We start from the raw sequence: 19,751 nt of genomic DNA, 5'->3' as shown, positions 1-19,751 counted from the left end.
TGGTTTCGGTGGCCCAGTGAGCAATGGGCCCATATCTGGGCATACCTTTGGCCATTTAGATGGTTACATCAAATACACAAAAGGTGATGAGAGGAATGCTTCAATAAGTCTAACCACTGCCAATCGCTAGTGGTTGCATTGCAGTACGAGATATTTCACAGTCTTGGTGGAAGTCTTTATTAGCTTTGTGCAGTGAGCCACAATTGCTTCTTGTAACATGAGAGATTGGTTTGTCAAGTTAAATTCTAAGCGTACTTGAGCTTTCCCAGTGGTTTCAGGTAGACGGAGCACTTTCTTGTATGTTCTGCATTGTGTAGTATTTCTTTAGCTGGCAAATTTTCCATGGAAGATTAGAATTCCGTAAGTGAGAGTAGGCACTAGCTTACTTGCAACCACACAGAGCATATGCTCTATCTTCAGATCTGTCAATTTAAAGAGCAAATGAGTGTGAGTTCCTAAAAGCTAATGCTGTAGATTTTAAAATTGCTAGCTGCATTGATGAACCCCCTTCCAGCTGTACTCCAAGAAATCGCTTCATTAATGCCAACTACCAGTGTTGACCTTTTTGGATGATCTTACTGCCAAAGATTACAATTTTCGTTTAGCCTTTGTTAATCTTTAAACCACTTTTCAAACCATACCTATTCAGCGCATAAACCCACTGGGGACCCATCCAAAACCACTGTATTATCTTCATATTGCAAAATACTCAATTTTTGTCCAAATGAATTAGAGGGGGGAAAGGGAATTTGAGAGCCAAGCACACAAATCGGACAGATACAAGTTCAATAGTAATGGTGCTTAAATACAACCCTGCTTCAACTCTTTATTTATCACTTTTTTCTTGAATGCAGGCAAACCAGCTACTAGTCAGATTTTGACCCAGTGTGTGTATCCGCGTATGCTTGCTCTAACAGAAAACCGTTTGTAGTAAGGAGGTCCACGCAGGAAGGTTGTAGTTAAAGATGATTTATTCAAGCAGGTAACATGTTGAATAGTTCCAGACAACAAGTAGTTGAGATGTGAAGAGGAGCCCCACCAGGAGCAGCTTGCCTGCTGCTCAGTCCATGCTCAACTGTCACTTCACCTCACAGGCTCCCAACATTCCGAGGCACATAATGACTCCAACATTCTATTGGGCACACAGCAACAACACTGGCTGAGCAGGAGGTGTAAATCACATAATAATAACAAGGGCAGAATACTACATATACCCTTTCCTTACAAAAGGGAAGCAGAAGTCCTGTATATGAATAATTTGTAACAAGAGTGAACCAAGGAAGAAATAACTGGGAAGAATAACGATGGAACAGAATAAATGTCAGAGAAAAGAGAACAAAAAAAGGCAGAGTGAAAAGACGGGTGGATGAAGACGAGGAGGAAGCAAAGAAAAAGCATTCACAAATTGGAAAGACCCAAACTCACCAACAACGAATACAATGCGAAAGCAAAGAAGTGACCGAAGAGGACAGAGCGAAGAGATAGGTGAAAGAAAACGTGGACAAAGTGAAGGGTAAATAAACACGAATAGAAAGACGCATACTCTCCAACAAAGAGTTAGAATGGAGATGAAAACAGTGATAGTAGAAAATAAGCAACAAGTGAACAGAAAGACATAGACGCACCAAAGACTGCTCCCAAACAAACTCACTGGCCAGGCAGGCAAGCAAGGAAGGAAGGACAAGGCACAACGTGACCAACACACCAGACTTCCCCATGACACACAAAATGGACAAGGAAGGATCATCTCCAAAACAGGAAAGAAATGGGAAGAAACTACAATGAGGGCAAGACTGGAGACAAGTGAAGACTAACAACCTATAGTAGTCCAGATGCCAGGGATGCAAACGAGGAGAACTTAACAGCAGAGAAATCGGAGAAAGAGAGAATAAAATACAAAAGAGTATAATACTAACTTCCCCTACTTTCATAATGATAAATAAAATGATTAAGATAATAACGTAGTATATTCAACAATGTAAACTTGCGTAAGCATGACATTTTAAGAAAATGACAACAAATGGGAATAATAAGACCCATAATGTGATAGCCTGTGTAGGGACAACCCCAGTGTAGAGGTCACATACTGTGAAATGTGGTAATGGGACTATAACCCATAAGACACACCCTGTGTGAGGGTAACGGTGTAAATAGAAGATGGGAATAAAACCCATAACCTACCCCTGGCATAAGGGCGCAAGCAAATGTGTATGGGACTAGCCCCAAACAGACACACCCTGTGTGAGGGTAACAATGTACGAGAAAATCTGACTGAGACCCATGACCTACTCCAAGAATTTAAGGGAGGAAAGCTACTGTAAAGGGCAATAACACCCATATCCTACCATAAGAAAAAAGGGTGGGAAAAACTGGTGTAAATGGGACTGTGACCCATAGGACGTTGCCCTGTGGGAGGGTATAAATTGTAAATAGCCCAATGTTTGCAAATGTTGTAAGAGAAAGGTGCTAGAATCCATTCTGTCAAAAGTGCACTGTTAAACAAAATAAATGAAACATGAAGCGATACCCAGCAGAAGAAGATGTGTACCCAAAGACCATAATTCTGCGGCAATGTGCAACCAAGCTCCTTAGAACTATACCACGAAGGATAAATATATAGAAAAACAGTACCTTTGTGAATAGGTGGAAACAACAGACTTAGAAACAGTATTGTAATCTCTGCCTGGTACACAATAGCCATATAAACAATTGGTAAGTGTAGTGTTAGCGTGTCACGCAATAGTGTGTGATACACAAGAGTTCATAAGCAGACGAGCTTGGCACGAGCTGATAGAGGTGAGTGTGTGACCGTAATATTGTGATGGACACTAGTGTTTGTGAGCAAAATTACGTGCAAAGGGCAAATGTGGAAAGAGATTCCAGGGATCACCCACGTGGACTGCCAGTACAAGAATTGGTAAAACTGGCATGTATGGATCTGAAACCAAAGCTGTACTACAAGCACACAATGTACTCACTGAATTAATCACACGTCCATGTAAGTAATATTCATATGTTCCTCAGATGTGCCAGGGTCCCAAAGGAAGCATGACGACAACGATGAGGTGAAAACTTGCGGAAAGACGAATTGCGGCAGGTGCATGGCGCATTGACCAGCTTTGAAATGCTATAGAAACAAAGTCTGCCATATCCGTGATGATGCCAAGCAAAAGATGGCGGCATGCACGGCAATCCGTGCCGGATGGTTCATGCACCAAACATTGTCACACAGGAGTCCTATTACAGTTGGAGGTCGTGTCGCCATAGGGGGTGCCTCTGCGACACTGCGCGACACCAATAATAAGGTAACAAGTGCGCGCTCCGCTCAAAGTTCAAAAATAAGGGTGCAACTGCCGAACCAAAAAAACGGCCCAACAGATGTCAGGCAGCAGTTGAAGGTAACGGAAAAGTATGATGAAACTTACCACAGAGTTCGTACTACACATGCGGCCCAATCTAGCTGCCAGTACTTAGACCGCATAACACTTGTAGAGACCGCATAGCGCTTGCGCGACCGTAACCCACAAAATGTAAACCGCATCAAGAAAACAATATGTCCATGCAATGCCAGCCAAAAAGTAACTGACAAAATCTGAGTCCGAGAAAAATAAGGCAGAATGTTCGTTGGAATAAAAAAAAAGCTCTAATTTTGTGGTAACACAGACGCTTCTCCTTCTTCTAAAATTCCCCAACCGCACAAAATACAGAATTGTAGAACACTGTCACAGACAAATTGAGATTTGGCTCAGTGCAGGTAGGATTTTTACTGACACTGAAGCACAATAGTGGCAGGTTGTAGCCTGCAGCAAAACACTCCATTGTAGGCAGGTTGGATCAGCGCTGTGTGGCTCCCATGGAAGATAAAGTTATGAGGCAGTTCTTCCCATCCTTGTTGTAAGCATTATAATCCCTTGCACTATGTAATTATAATATGTCCTCAGGGTTTTGCAGTATGTGGCAGAAAACTCACATAGATGATCCAAATGAATTGCTGGATGTACTTTGATGGGCTTGATGACTCAAATAGAGCTGGATACACCTAGGTTCAACATAAGTAATGTAGATGAGCACAGTACACGTGGGCTAGGGCTGTCCGATGGAGAGGACACTGGTGGGGCTGAGGGGCGTAGTGCTTCATCTTACTTGTGTCTACTTCTTTTCTTTTCTGTGTAGGACTTGTTTCTTCTTTATTTTTGTCTATGTTCCTCTGTGTAGAACAACCTTGAATCTTGTTAACTTCTTTGCAGTTTTTCCTTTCCTCTGGATACCTCCTCTTGTACTTTTTGTTGCATGTGACTGTCTGTTCTGTAGCTTGTTTCATCTTCAGGTCCTCTATTGTACGCCAGGTTCCTGATATCAGCTTGTTTCACGTAGGTTCGTTACCATCCTCGTCGCCAAATAAATGTAGTAAGGAGGTCCACGCAGGAAGGTTGTAGTTTTTTTTAACATACTTTTATTGATTTTTCTCTTTTATATATCATATAATCATGGTACACATCTTGCACAGCCAGTCTTGTCACAATGAGTATACACATGCCTACTGCGATGTTGATATAAACAATGAATCCTAGGAACACTATAAAAGTCCATAGTCTTCTCGTCGAGATGTCTATCTCGGCTGCTGGTCATAAATTATCACATTATTACAACAAACTTGTCCCCAACTCCCCCCTCCCGAATCCCCCCGGTCTCAAGCGTGCTTCTTAATCTTGTGTATCTTGTAACAAGTGGTGTAGGCTCATAACAAGGTCATGCATGTGTATATTAGATCTATATTTATGCACAGTTTACAAAGTATGGGTATCTCTTTGTTCATTCAGCTATACAACTCCTACAGGTTCCTAATCATTATCCATTGTTTTCATGGCCTCTAGAATAACGTCCCACTCCAACGCTATTGGTGTTTTCCGCAAGCCCCTGAGTTCTTCTCTGCGTAGTGACCACTCTCAGGCAGGAAGGTTGTAGTTAAAGATGATTTATTCAAGCAGGTAACATTTTGAATAGTTCGAGAAAACAAGTAGTTGAGATGTGAAGAGGAGCCCCACAAGGAATAGCTTGCCTGCTGCTCAGCCCATGCTCAACTGTCACTTCACCTCACAGTCTCCCAACATTCGAGGCACATCAAGACTCCAACATTCTATTGAGCACACAGCAACAACACTGACTGAGCAGGAAGTGTAAATCACATAATAATAACAAGGGCAGAATACAACACAGTTCTTAAATTTGCCCTATACTTTACCTCTGTTGATGCAATCAAAGACTGAGGCAGCTTTAATATAATGGATGTATGTATTAAAAGAGCTGGTTGATTGTCGTCTATGTTGCACCTCTATGAAATCCTGCCTAGTATCAGGGACTAGCCTGTTGCTGATGGTCCATTCATCAACCTATTTATGCAAACGGTTGGCATACACTTAACCCGCTACATCAAGCAATGCAATTCATCAAAAATTTGCAGGGGAGGAAAACGGTCGCTTTTTGTGTATTGGACCAGTATTGAACCTCGCCAACCACCAGACACCGAACTGGTGTCCTTTATAATGGAAATAGAATCTGTGTCTATAAAGAAATACTGGCCTTTGACACTGCTTCTGGTTTTCCATTTAGATCTCCGTCACCATGGCTGGATTCAATACTTCATTCACCTCTGCTGGTGTACTAACTATTGTTTTCTTTTGCATATACTATTTTTTTTCTGATCCCCTTTACTACTTTCCAAGGCAAATATTCTTACATTTCTCAAGGACAGTCATACGTATTAATGGCTGTGTCTATAGCTACTTATTTTATACACATCTGTGCAATGTTATTTTCCATCATCTAGAATTCAAGTAATCAGTTAAAGTGCTTAATTTCTTTATTTCCCTTTCACCTTTCTGAGAGGTACTGCATCCATTGGCGTTCCTAGGGGGGTTAAGGACTCTTTCCTTAAATTGTTGTATTTATGTGGAATAAGTTGAGGGACATGATCACTGCTTAGTTTAGAGGCTATTTTAAATTATTTCACCAGATTGAAGAATTCCACTGGGGGTCAACGCATAATCATTAAAGCCAGCCTGTGTGGTGAAAAGTGTGAATGTCTGGGAGGTTTATCGTCTGCAAAGCGTCCATTTAGCAGTAGAATTCAAATCACCACCAGCGAAATCCCACCTCAGCAGCACAGGACCACCCCAGCATCTCCTAAGCACAGCACCAACTCAGCACCACATGAGCACCAGCTCAGCACCACAACAGCACTAATGCAGCACCACTTCCTCAGCATGACTCAGCACCAGCACAGCATCACTCAGCGCCACCACAGCATCAGCACAGCACCATCCCAGCACCTACGCAGCTCCACTTCAGCATTAGAACAGCACCACCTCAACAATAGTACAGCATCACCTCGGCACCAGTGCAGCACCAATTTACCATCACTCAGCACCACCTGGGCACCAGCACAGCACCACCAAAGCATCACTCAGCACCACCTCATTATCACTCAGGACCACCTGAGCACCATCTCTGCTCAAGCACACCACCACCTCAGTATCACTCAGCACCAACTGAGCACCAATGTAGCACCACCTTCGCATTAGCACAGCAGCACCTCAGCATCAGCGCAGCACCACTGCATCACTGCTTCAGCTGAGCACCACCTGAACACCACCAGAACACCATCTCAGCATCAGCACAGCTTTAGAAGAGCACCACCTCCTCATTAGTGCACTGCCACCAGTGCAGCACCAACTCAGCACCAGCGCAGCACCACCTCAGACCAGCACAGCACCACCTATATCAGCAGAGCACCATCTCAGCATCAGCATAGCACCACCACCAGCGCAGCCCCACCTGAGCACCATTGCAACACCCCCTCAGAACTAGCACCAACTCAACATCTGTACAGCATCACTTCAGCACAGCACCAACTCAGCATCACTCAGCACCACCGGCGCACTATCGCAGCACTACTACTTGAGCATGACTCAGCACCACCACAGCATCACTCATCCCCAGCGCTATATCACTTGCCACCTCAGCATCAGTGCACCATCACCAGCGCAGCACCAACCCAGCAATCGCGCACCCCCACCAAAGCATTATTGCAGCACTACCTCAGCACCAGCGCAGCACAACGTCAGCAGCTACTCAGCACCAGTGTAGCACTACTTCAGCATTAGCACAGCACCACCTCAGCACCAGTGCCACATTACCCCAGCACCAGCGCAGCACCAACTCAGCACCACCAGCACAGCACCACCTGAGCATAACTCAGCACCACCTGAGTACTGCCTCCACACAAGCACACTACCACCTAAGCACCACTGCAGCATCACCTCAGCACTAGCACAGCAACAACTCCGCATTGGTGCAGCACTAGCACAGCCCCACATCAGCACAGCACCACATCACCATATCAGCACAGCACCTCTTGAGCACCAGCGCAACCCCACCTCAGCAGCAATTCAGCACCAATGCAGCACCAGCGCTACCCCACCTCAGCATCAATTCAGCAGCAATGCAGGACCTGGGCAACCCCACCTCATCAGCGATTCAGCACCAAAGCTGCATCACTTCAGCATCAGTGCACCACCACCTGAGCATCAGCTCAAATATAGCATCACCTCAACATCACTCAGCACCACCTGAGTACCAGCTCAGCGCCATTTGAGCACCAGTGCAGCACCACCACCTCAGCATCACTCAGCACCACCTCAGCATGGTTCACCACCACCTCAGGATCACTCAGCACCACCACAGCGCCACCTCAGCATCAGCACAGCACAATCTCAGCATCAGCACAATGCCATCTCCTCAGCAGCACACCCCCACCAGTGCAGCACCCACTCAGCATCAGTGCAGCATCACCTCAGCATCAGTGCAGCATCACCTCAGCACCAGCGCCTCCCCTTAGCACCAGCATCGCACCACCACAGCATCAGCACAACACCACCTCAGCACCAGTGCAACACCACCTCAGAACCTGCGCAGCACCACCTGAACACCAGCACAACTCCACCTCAGCAGCAATTCAGCCCGAATGCAGCACCACTTCTGCATCAGACTGGACCATCTGAGCATCAGCTTAAATACAGCACCACCTCAGCATTACTTAGCACCACCTGAGTACCAGCTCAGCGCCACCTGAGCACCAGCGCAGCACCACCACCTCAGCATGACTCAGCACCACCTCAGCCTGATTCAGCACCTCCTCAAAATCACTTAGCACCACCTGAGCATCAGCACAGCACCACTTCCTCATCATTGCAGCACCCACTCAGCATCAGCGCAGCACCACCTCAGCACCTGTGCCTCACCTCAGCATGAGCATGCACCACTATATCAGCACAGCACCATCTCTGCATCAGCACAGCGCCACCTCTGCATCAGTGCACCACCACAAGCACAGCCCCACCTCAGGACCAACTAAGCACCACTTGCTCATGAGCACAGCATCAGTGCAGTACAGCACCAACTCAGTATCACTTAGGACCACCTGAGCACCAGCTCAGCACCACCTGAGCACCAGCGCAGCGCCACTACCTCAGCATGACTCAGCACCAGGACAGCATCAGTCAGCGCCAGCACAGCATCAGCATAGCACCAGTGCAGCACCAACGCAACACCACTTCAGCATTAGCGCGGCACCACCTCAACAATAGTACAGCATCACATCAGCACCAGTGCAGCACCAATTTAGCATCACTCAGCACCACCTGGGCACAGCACCATCTTGACCACCACCAAAGCATCACTCAGCACCATCTGATCATCACTCAGCACCACCTCAGTATCACTCAGTAAACCCAAGAGCACCACCTCTGCTCAAGCACACCACCACCTCAGTATCACATGAGTTCCAATGCAGCACTGCCTCAGCATTAGCACAGCATTAGCACAGCAACACATCAGCATCAGCGCAGCACCACTGCATCAGCTCAGCACCACCTGAACACCACCACAGCACCATCTCAGCACCATCTCAGCATCAGCACAGCACCACATCCTCATCAGTGCACTGCCACCAGTGCAGCACCAACTGATCACCGTAGCACTACCTTAGATCAGCACAGCGCCACCTCAATACCATCTCAGCATCAGTGCATGACTAAGCACCTCCACAGCATCACTCAGCACCTCCACAGCATCACTCAGCTCCACCACTGCATCACTCGGCACTACCTCAGCAACAGCACAGCACCACGTCAGCATCAACATAGAACCATCTCCACAGCACCACCTTCTCTTGAGTTCCCACCAGTGTAAAACCAACTCAGCACTAGCGCAGTACCCTCTCAGCGCCGACTCAGTACCACTTAGTATCAGCACAGCACCACCTCTGCATCGGTGCAACACCACCAGCGCAGCCCCATCTCACCACCAGCGCAGCCCCACCACACCAACAGTGCAGCCCCACCACAGCAACTGAGCATCAACAAAGCACCCTCTCAGTGCAGCAGCACCTCAGCATCTGTGCAGTAGCACCTCAGCACAGCACCAACTTAATTTATTTATTTATTTATTTAGGAAGTTTTCTATAGCGCTGTCAAGACCCGGAGGTAGCAGAGCGCTTTACAGTAATAGAATGACAAAAATCTGTATAAACATATACATAACATAAACATGAACATGAACATAACATATGTAAGGTATAAGCATTCAGTGAGTGACATTGTAAGCGGAACATGGGTGAGTTGCCGAGCTTCTTTGGTTATGGGATTCACTGTAGTCACATAGTTCAGGGGTTGCTTGCTGACCCCGGTTATCCACAGCCAAGGGAGCGGATCAGGAACAAGGATTTGAGTTGCCTTTTGAATTCCACAAAAGAAGGAATAGTTCTGATGTGCGGGGGGATGGAGTTCCAGATTTTGGGGGTGTTTCCAGTGAAGGAGCAGTCCGCTGTTCTTTTCTTTCTGGTTTTGGGTAGGATGAGCAGGAAGGAGTTAGAGCTTCTCAGATTCCTGGCTTGGCCTGCTTTTTTGAGTTTATTTGCCAGGTATTCGGGTTTGCCGGTATGGAGGGCTTTGTGGGTTAGGTAGGCCGTTCTGAAGTTACTACGCATTTCTACTGGGAGCCATTTGAGTTCCTTGAGCACTGGGGAGATGTGATCTGATTTTTTGATGCCGGTAATCATTCTAGCTGCAGCATGTAGTGTTGTTTTGATCGGTGCCAAGTTCGATTTCGGGATGCCTGTTAGGATTGCGTTCCCATAGTCTAGTCTTGACAGTACCAGAGATTGAGTGGCCAGTTTGAGATCCTTGTTAGGAATGTAGGGTTTGATCTTGTTCAACAGTCTGAAGTTAAAGAAAGCACCTTTGGCTGCATTCTTGATGTGTTTTACCATGTTTAGTTTGGGGTCTATGATGATGCCAAGAGATTTAACAGAGTCGGCTAGAGTAAGATTTCCTTTAAGCGCATCGATTGCTTTTAGCCATTCGGTGATTTGAGGGTTGTTCGAGATGAGGAGTGTCTCAGTTTTGTCTGGATTCAGTTTCAAGTGATTGTTTGTCAGCCATTGTTGAACATCTTTCAGGGCATCATTTAGTCTATGTATGTCAGTGAGAGAGGAAGTTTCCAGATAGATTTGTGTATCGTCCGCGTAGAGGTGAAAGCGGATGTTGGCTTTTCTGAGTAGCTTGGAGAGTGGTTCCATATAGATGTTAAAAAGCTGAGGCGAGAGCACCGAACCTTGGGGGACGCCCTTATTGACAGCACCACATACATATCAGTGCACCACCAGCACAGCACCTACTCCGCACCAGAGCAGCACCACCTCAGCAGCAAATCCGCACCAACGCAGCACCACTTCAGCTTTAGCTCAGCATCACCTCAGCACCAACTTACCATCACTACATGAGCACCAGCACAGCACCACCTCAGCATCACTCAGCACAACCTCAGTATCACTCAGCATAGCACCACCTGAGCACCACCACAGCACCACCTGAGCATCATAACAGCACCACCTCTACATTTATTTTGATGGCTTGTAGAGGCGTTAATACCTAAAGGAGTCTTGGCGCTAGTGTTATGGAACATGACATGCCAGTTACTGAAATGTATCCCAGGTGAAGGGCTCAAAGATATCTAAAAAGGAATACTATAGATTTGAGAAAAGCCAGGTTTTTTTTTTATTAGTCCGGAACTTTAAACAGATTAGTTTGATTTCTCAGATGGGACAGTAAGGCATTCCACTGCTTGGAAGCGAAGGGAAGAAAACATCTTCCTCCCCAATTGGATTTTTTTAATTCTAGAGACCAGTACTTTTTTTGCCTAGCTGGATCATAATTTACGAGCGGGGAGTACCATTTGAAGTTTTCTTGAAAGAAGCTAGGGCCTTCTTGATAAAGTCCTTTATGTGCCCAACAGAGTGCCTTAAACTGTATCCAAGATCTGATTGGTAGCCAGTGAGATAGAAACTGAGCTGAACTTGGGGAGGTTTAATAGCACCCTGGCTGCAGCTTTTTGGAGCGTCTGAAGCTGGTTAAGCAGACATTCTTGAGCACCTATGAACAGAGAATTACAATAATCGATTTTGGTGATGACCAGTGCTAATATCACTGATTGTTTAACTTCCAAGGGGAGAAAAGGAAGGATTTTTTTTAGTTCCCGTAGCATTAGGAAACAGGACAATGTGATCTTTTAGGAATGTTCAATAAAGGTCAGATTGGAGTCAAATATAACATCCACGTTTTTTGCTTTCTGTACAGGTATTGGGAGTGGGCCACCATGGACTGATTCCAGAACAAGGCGTTATGGCCAATAGCAACACCTCCGTTGTATCTGAGTTAAGCTTTCGAAAATTGGCCTGCATCCAATGTGCAATGTTGCCCATACACTATCTATACTTTTAAAGCTACCTGCTCCGGGTCAGATGAAACTGACGCAACTAGTTGTGTATCATCAGCATAGGAGCACACCGAGAAACCAAAGGATCTAATCAGACAAATAAAAGGGGAAATGTTTGCATTAAACAGGGTAGGACTTAGTGAGGATCCCTGGGGGACCCCACATGGGAGATTGATAGGGGAGGAGGAAAAATCACCCCAGGTCACCACTAACTTTGTGTTAGATAAGAATGACTCAATTAACCTGAGAGCTGGCTAATTTTTGCCCATGTCTTTGAGGCGCTTGACCAAGGTACCATGGTCAACTTTATCAAATTCTGCTGATAGGTCAACCAGGATCAAGGCTGCACTGTCTTTCCTCTCTACAATTGTCCTGATTTCTTCTCTAGCTACTAGGAGAGCTGATTCTGTACTGTGTTGTGGTCTAAATCCATGCTGCGCTGAGTCACGGATTTTTGTGGACTTTAGAAAAGAAATAAGCTCCAGGTTCATGGATTTTTCCAGTATTTTTGCTGGAAGTGGTAAGCTTTAGATCGGCCTGTAATTTTTCACTTCTTCCGCATCCAGTGTGTTTTTTTTTTACCAGTGCCAGGATTGGGGCCTTTTTCCAGCTAATACGTAAAGAGCCTGAGTCCAAAGCCAAATTTAAAACTGAAGTCAGGTGTGCAGCAGTAGTTTGAGAAACTGGGTGGAGAACCTTAGGGTGGCATGGATCTGTGGGCAATCCCGATTTAGTGGTTTTCAAGAGTGCATCCACCTGTTCTTCAGTAAATCACATAAAATAATTAAATTGCCAATGAGGAGCTAGAGTGGCATGTTCATATCTAGCCTTCTCATGAGTGGTATTGACCACTAGACTGGAGTTATTGAAAGCATTAGTAAACTCCTGGAATATAATGTTGACTTTACAGTAAAAGAAGTTAGTTAGCTGATCAACAAAGTCTCGGCTCGGTGCTATCCCATTCCTTTTTCCCAATGTCGAGAGGGTTTTTACAGTGGTATAAAGCTCTCTGGCAGTATTTTTAGAGGATCTGATCTTGTCAGCGATATAGTTTGCTTTCGTATTCTTAATTTGTGTTTTATAGTTTTTAAGTAGGTTTCTTTATATTTGTATTTCTCTTGAGCATCAGCACAGCACCATCTCAGCATCAGCACAGCACCACCTCCTCATCAGTGCACCACCATCAGCGCAGCACCGACCCTCAGCACAAGCGCGACCCCACTTCAAATGCAATTCAGCACCAGTTCAACGCAGCAACACCTCAGCATCAGTGCACCATCACCTCAACACAGCACCAACTTAGCAACACTCAGCACCAGCTCAGTACCATCTGAGTACCAGTGCAGCACCACCACCACCTGAGAATCATTTAGTATCGCCACAGCATTACTCCAGACCACTACAGCATCACTGAGCACCACCACCTCAACATCAGCACAGCTCCATCTCAGCATCAGCACAGCGCCGCCTCCTCATCAGTGCCAACTCAGCATCAGGGCAGCACCACCCCAACATCAACACAGCATCACATCTGCATCAGCGTACCACCATCAGCGCAGCCCCACCTCAACACCAGCACAGCCCCTCCTCAACACCAGCACAGCCCCTCCTCAACACCAGCACAGCCCCTCCTCAGCAGCAATTCAACACCAACGCGACATGACATCAGCTCAGCATCACCTTAGCACAGTTCCAACTCTGCATCACTCAGCACCGCCTCAGCATTACTCAGCACCACCTCAGCATCACTCAGCACCACCTCAGCGCCACTACCACAGCATTACTCAGCACGAGCACAGCATCACTGCTCCACCGCATCTTACCATCACCACCTCAGCACTAGCGCAGCAAATCCTCATCATCACTCAATGCTATCACAGCACCACCTCTGCATCAGTGCACCACCACCAGCGTTGCACCAACCCAACACCAGCGCAACTCCACTACAGCAACAGTGCAGCACCAACTCTGCACCAGCGCAGCACCAACTCTGCACCAGCGCAGCACCACCTCAGCAGCAGCTCAGCACTGAGGAAGCACCACTTCAGCATTAGCACAGCACTACCTCAGTACCAGTTAGCACCACCTCAGCACAGCATCAGAGCAGCACCACCTCAGCATCAGCCCATCATCACAGCACCCCCTGAATACCACTAAAGCACCACCTCAGCAGAGCACCATCTCATCACAGCACTACCTCCTCATCAGTGCACTACTACCAGTGCAGCACCACCTCCTCAGCAGTGCAGCACCACCTCAGCAACACCACAGCACCATCTCAGCACCAGCACAGCACCACCTTCGCATCAATATACCAACCCCAGCGCATCCCCATCTCAGCACAGCACAACCCTATCTCAGCAGCAATTCAGCATCAGCGCAGCACCACCTCAGCATCAATGCGTCACCTCAGCCCAGTACCACCTCAGCATGACTCCGCACCACCTCAGCATGACTCCGCACCACCTCAGCATGACTCCGCACCACCTCAGCATGACTCAGCACCACTGCTTCATGACTCAGCACCACCTCACCATGACTCAGCACCACCTCAGTTTCACTCAGTATCACTCAGAATCACATGAGCAACACACAGCACCACCTAAGCATCAGCACAGCACCACCTCAGTATCAGCACAGCACCATCTCAGCGTCAGCACAGCAGCACCTCATCAGTGCACCACCACCTCTGAACCGATGCAGCACCACCTCCCAACCAGTGTAGTACCACATCAACATTAGCACGGCACCACCTCAATATCAGCACATCACCATCTCTCAGCATCAGCACGCACCACCTCCGCATTATTGCACCAGCGCAGCGCCTCCTCCGCACCAGCGCAGCCCCACCTCAGCAGCAATTCAGCCCCAATGCAGCACCACCTCAGCATCAGCACAGCATCACCTCAGCACAGCGCCAGAACCACCTGAGTACCAGTGCAGCACTACCACCTGAGCATGACTCAGCGCCACAAAATTACTCAGCATCACTTAGTATCACTCAGCATCACCTCCACACCACCACCTCAGCATCATTCACCATCACCTCAGCCCCACCTCTGCATCACCTCAGCACCACCTTAGCACCACCTTAGCACCACCTCAGTCTGCCCTCTGAATCTGGCGTCTGTTGATTCTCCCCTAGTGTTCGTCCGCTGCTTGTGTTGTAATTCAGGTACTATTTCCCAACCTCCACTCTCCTGTTGTGTATGCCCCATCCTCCCTCCAATAACAAACACAAAGCTATAAGAAACAAGCATTAGAACAGGCAGGAAGAAGTTGCCAGCATAAAAAAACCTGAAAGACATTTGTTATACTAATTCTTTATTTAATTGGGACGTTCAGTTGTACATAATGTCGTCTTGGTTATATAAGGTAACAAAAATGCTTATAACACTTTTTCATTATAACTTTTCAACATGCCGCACAGCATCCACAATGCTCAACAATATAGCGTAACGAAATTGCCAAAGCGAATAGCTCTGGCTAAACATGTGTACGGTCCTAAAGGCGAGACCTTTTGGCAATGCCAATGCTGCTTATCAATCTGATTGCTTTAAAAAAAATAAAGTTAAGTGTGCTGTAGCCTTCTTTTAGTAGCTAGGCGTTTGTGCCTACTGACAATCACTGTTTACTAACCAGCTTGTGTGTTGGTTTTGTAGGGTCCAAGGGTATGTGATGTCACTTCCACTGCCTTTAGAGGGGTGAAGGGTGGTCGTTATTTTTGCTTATTTACAGCAGGTTCGGAATATACTTCGTACTGCTGCACGCTGCCTGGTAACGGATACTTACAGTACAATCATCATGACACTGTTGCATTGGAGCGTTGATCCACTACTGGTAGAGCTGAAAGGGAGAAAGTCAACTGCAGTCATACCACTGTAGATCTGATGCAATCAGCCTGCTTTTGTGCATGCTGAACTGCAGCCAAGTTTAAATGTCCCAAAATACAGCAGTATATGACTTAGGTGGAGCACTCATTTGCTTTTGATGTCAGCTGGAGACACTGTTGCTGTTACTTTTCTTTGTACCATTTACTATGCAGTAATCAAACTCTTGTACATGCATCGTACATAAGGTAGGTACAGACATACTTACATCTCTGGCAACTTAAAGGATGGATTGCCAAACAACTGAGGATTAGCACGTCAGAAAAACAGGTTGATAGGTTGCACTGGAAAGCTGAGTTGGGACAATTTTTGTGGAGGTGTGGGGAGAATATGTCTGATTTTCAGGAATTACGTTTTGCTTATGTATGACGTTTCTATGACCTATTTTTTCGCTGTAAAAAGATGGAATGTGTGTGATTAACACTGAACGTGCTGTTTAAAGATAGAGTGTACTCACCAAAGTGAGTATTCTGCTTTAGAATATTCTGACGCTGAGGATTTAAACATCTTTTGCAAGAAATCGTTAAATACCTTAAGAGTGTATTCATTTCCTCTTGAGGCAGGTATTCTTAAGTTGTAGAACAAGCAACTAGTCACACCCGAGTATTAAAAGTCGTAACAGATTGAAGAATAGCTTTTTGTAAAGGCTTTTGCTTTGGTGTGGCCAGGAATTTCAGTGAGTAAAACCATGTCTGGGTAATGCGATTACCGCACTTTGCGGTGTTACACACCCAGGGTACTTTTACTGGGTGATTTCAAGTTCTGCACACCGGAATAAGAGACTGATCTGTAAAACTGCATGTGTTTTTCCTTCCTGACATGTTTTCTCCAAGCTTATTCACCCAGGTAATACCTGGTGGCATTTTAACGTGTCAAACACAGGGTACAACGTGCGGTTTGCAGGACTCAAAATGATCCCTGTAGTGTGATAGATGATCAACCACCTACCAGACCTGAAAGAAGCATGTAATGTCCAACCTTAAAAGAAAGCGGACAGTTACAGACAAACCTTAGGAGGGAAAACAAACAAAACCTGGGATCATACAGTGAATACTGAATTTCAGTCGAAATTGACTATAGTTCATTCTCTTGTTCAATACCATCACCTGTGGTGTGTGTGTGTGGTGAGTTCCATGCCATCACTTGTGGTGTGTGTGTATGTGTGGTGAGTTCAATGCCATCACCTGTGGTGTGTGTGGTGAGTGCAATGCCATCACCTGTGGTGTGTTTGGTGAGTTCAATGCCATCACCTTTGGTGTGTTTGGTGAGTTCAATGCCATCACCTGTGGTGTGTGTGGTGAGTTCAATGCCATCACCTGTGGTGTGTGGTGAGTTCAATACCATCACCTGTGGTGTGTGTGTGGTGAGTTCAATGCCATCCCCTGTGGTGTGTGTGGTGAGTTCAATGCCATCCCCTGTGGTGTGTGTGGTGAGTTTAATGCCTTCACTTTGGTGTGTGTATGTGGTGAGTTCAATGCCATCATGTGTGGTGTTGGTGGTGAGTTTAATGCCATCACCTCTGGTGTGTGTGGTGAGTTCAATGCCATCACCTGTGGTGTGTGTGGTGAGTTCAATGCCATCACCTGTAGTGTGTTTGGTGAGTTCAATGCTATCACCTGTGGTGTGTGTGTGTGTGGTGAGTTCAATGCCATCACCTGTGGTGTGTGGTGAGTTCAATGTCATCACCTGTGGTGTGTGTGGTGAGTTTAATGCCATCACCTGTGGTGTGTGTGGTGAGTTCAATGCCATCACGTGTGGTGAGTTTAATGCCTTCACATGTGGTGTTGGTGGTGAGTTTAATGCCATCACCTGTGGTTTGTGTGTGGTGAGTTCAATGCCATCACCTGTGGTGTGTGTGGTGAGTTTAATGCCATCATCTGTGGTGTGTGTGGTGAGTTTAATGCCATCACCTGTGGTGTGTGTTTGGTGAGTTCAGTGCCATCACCTGTGGTGTGTGGTGAGTTTAATGCCATCACCTGTGGTGTGTGTGGTGAGTTTAATGCCATCACCTGTGGTGTGTGTGGTGAGTTTAATGCCATCACCTGTGGTGTGGTGTGTGGTGAGTTCAAAGCCTTCACCTGTGGTGTGGGTGTGGTGAGTTTAATGCTATCACCTGTGGTGTGTGTGGTGAGTTCAATGCCATCACCTGTGGTGTGTGTGGTGAGTTCAATGCCATCACCTGTGGTGTGTGTGGTGAGTTCAATGCCATCACCTGTAGTGTGTGTGTGGTGAGTTCAATGCAATCACCTGTGGTATGTGTGGTGAGTTCAATGCCTTCACTTTGGTTTGTGTGTGTGGTGAGTTCAATGCCATCACCTGTGGTGTGTGTGGTGAGTTCAATGCCATCACCTGTGGTGTGTGTGGTGAGTTTAATGCCATCACCTGTGGTGTGTGTGGTGAGTTCAATGCCATTACCTGTGGTGTGTGTGGTGAGTTCAATTATATCACCTGTGGTGTGTGTGGTGAGTTAGTGCCTTCACTTTGGTGTGTGTGGTGAGTTCAGTGCCATCAGCTGTGGTGTGTGTGTTGAGTTAGTGCCTTCACTTTAGTGTGTGTGGTGAGTTCAGTGCCATCAGCTGTGGTGTGTGTGGTTTGTTCATTGTCAGAATGTCGTCTGACATGAATATTGTGTCCTAAGTATCATTTACAAAAAATAATCTCACCCCATTGAAGTTACTAATCGAAAATCTACTCCCAGTCGGACGAAAGAAGCGACATTTAAGCCAGACGATATTTCTGGATGCCATGCTGAGCCGGCAAACAAATGCGCTTTTTTTAAGTATTGCACCTGGAGAGATGTAAACTGTAGCAGGCAAGAATATTAAGTGTTGGCCACCATATCACTGGCAATAGATCACAATTTAAGTAGGTCCACTCACTGGTGACCGAGCGCGGTATAAATGTTTTTAACATAACATAACATAACATAACTCACCTTGTGTAAAACGGTCACAGGACATCCCTGATCGATTCTTCTCAATTGCATACTTCTATGACATTTTTCTCTTCAAATGATTGTCTGTGGGATATAAAAAACACAGGTGGGAAATTAGAAAAGATTTGCCGAAAAAGAACATTTTAACATAACAAATCCAAAGGTGATCACTTGAAGGAGAGTAGTATCCTCCTGTTAATTGATTTTATTCTCTTCTTAGGATATGACAGCCAGAGACCTTCTGCAGCAGCGGTACACTTTGCCTAATGGGGATACAGCTTGGCGGCCGTCTCCACTTGTCACCGCTGCAATGGACGGAAAGCTGGTTCTGCTTGATGGTATTCACCGCGTTAATCCTGGGACTCTATCCATTCTGCACAGGTCAGTGAAACCTGTTTCTGAAGGAGAAACTGCAATTGTGTTGATATTAATGCATTTGTTTCAGGATCTCTGGTAAACTGGGCGTCTTGCAGATGCCCCTCCAATTTTTTTGCCTCATTTGAATTTCACGATGCTGTGGTAATTGATCTGAAAGTGTGCTGGGTTCTGCAAACCAGGTCCAGCATCAGTGAGATTTCCCTTAAATTGCAAATATGAATGGCTACAGTCAGTTGCCAAGTATTTTTACACTGCTGTAAGGCCTTAGTATATGGTACCAGTGGTACCCAGGGCAGGATTGTAAAAGGGGTACCAGGGATGCAGCACTTATTGTGCCACCCTGAGTGACCTGAGTAAAACCGAAGTCTGCAGGTCTGCCATGTCAGCCCTGCAGCTTGCATACTTAAGTGCGACCCTGAACTCACCATGTGTGACAGGGTAATCTCACTGCCTCTAATATATGTCAGTCACTCCTGAGGCAGGCCTCCTGTAGCCCAGGAGGCAGGGTGCATTATATTATATGTGTGGGAATATATGTGCAATCATACATTGCCTTGTGATTGCATTCTAAATGTAATTCTACCGCAAGTGACTGATGGTCCATCAGATAACCTTGGCTGACATTTGGACATTACCTATATGTCGAGCTCCATTATGGCCTGGCTGATTTCTTTCGTGTTTGGTGTCAAACACAATGGTGGTGTAGAGTTTGAACC

The 19,751-nt window shown here is 46.3% G+C and overlaps 1 protein-coding gene across 1 annotated transcript in view; it reads left to right on the top strand.

Moving 5' to 3' along the window:
• Positions 1-19,751, top strand: part of LOC147659640 (von Willebrand factor A domain-containing protein 8-like) — a gene marked incomplete at its 5' end in the record, with an annotated part of 1,204,277 nt that overhangs the window by 207,246 nt on the left and 977,280 nt on the right. The window contains one exon of the mRNA XM_086951584.1: positions 18,878-19,038. Within this exon, the coding sequence (XP_086807710.1) occupies positions 18,878-19,038 (161 nt within the window). The remainder of the gene's footprint in view (positions 1-18,877; positions 19,039-19,751) is intronic.

This window comes from Lissotriton vulgaris, unplaced genomic scaffold (assembly GCF_964263255.1).
Source record: "Lissotriton vulgaris unplaced genomic scaffold, aLisVul1.2 SCAFFOLD_293, whole genome shotgun sequence".
Lineage (NCBI taxonomy): Eukaryota > Metazoa > Chordata > Amphibia > Caudata > Salamandridae > Lissotriton > Lissotriton vulgaris.
The sequence above is the reverse complement of the archived record's forward strand: the minus strand, read 5'-3'. Positions and strand labels throughout refer to the sequence as shown.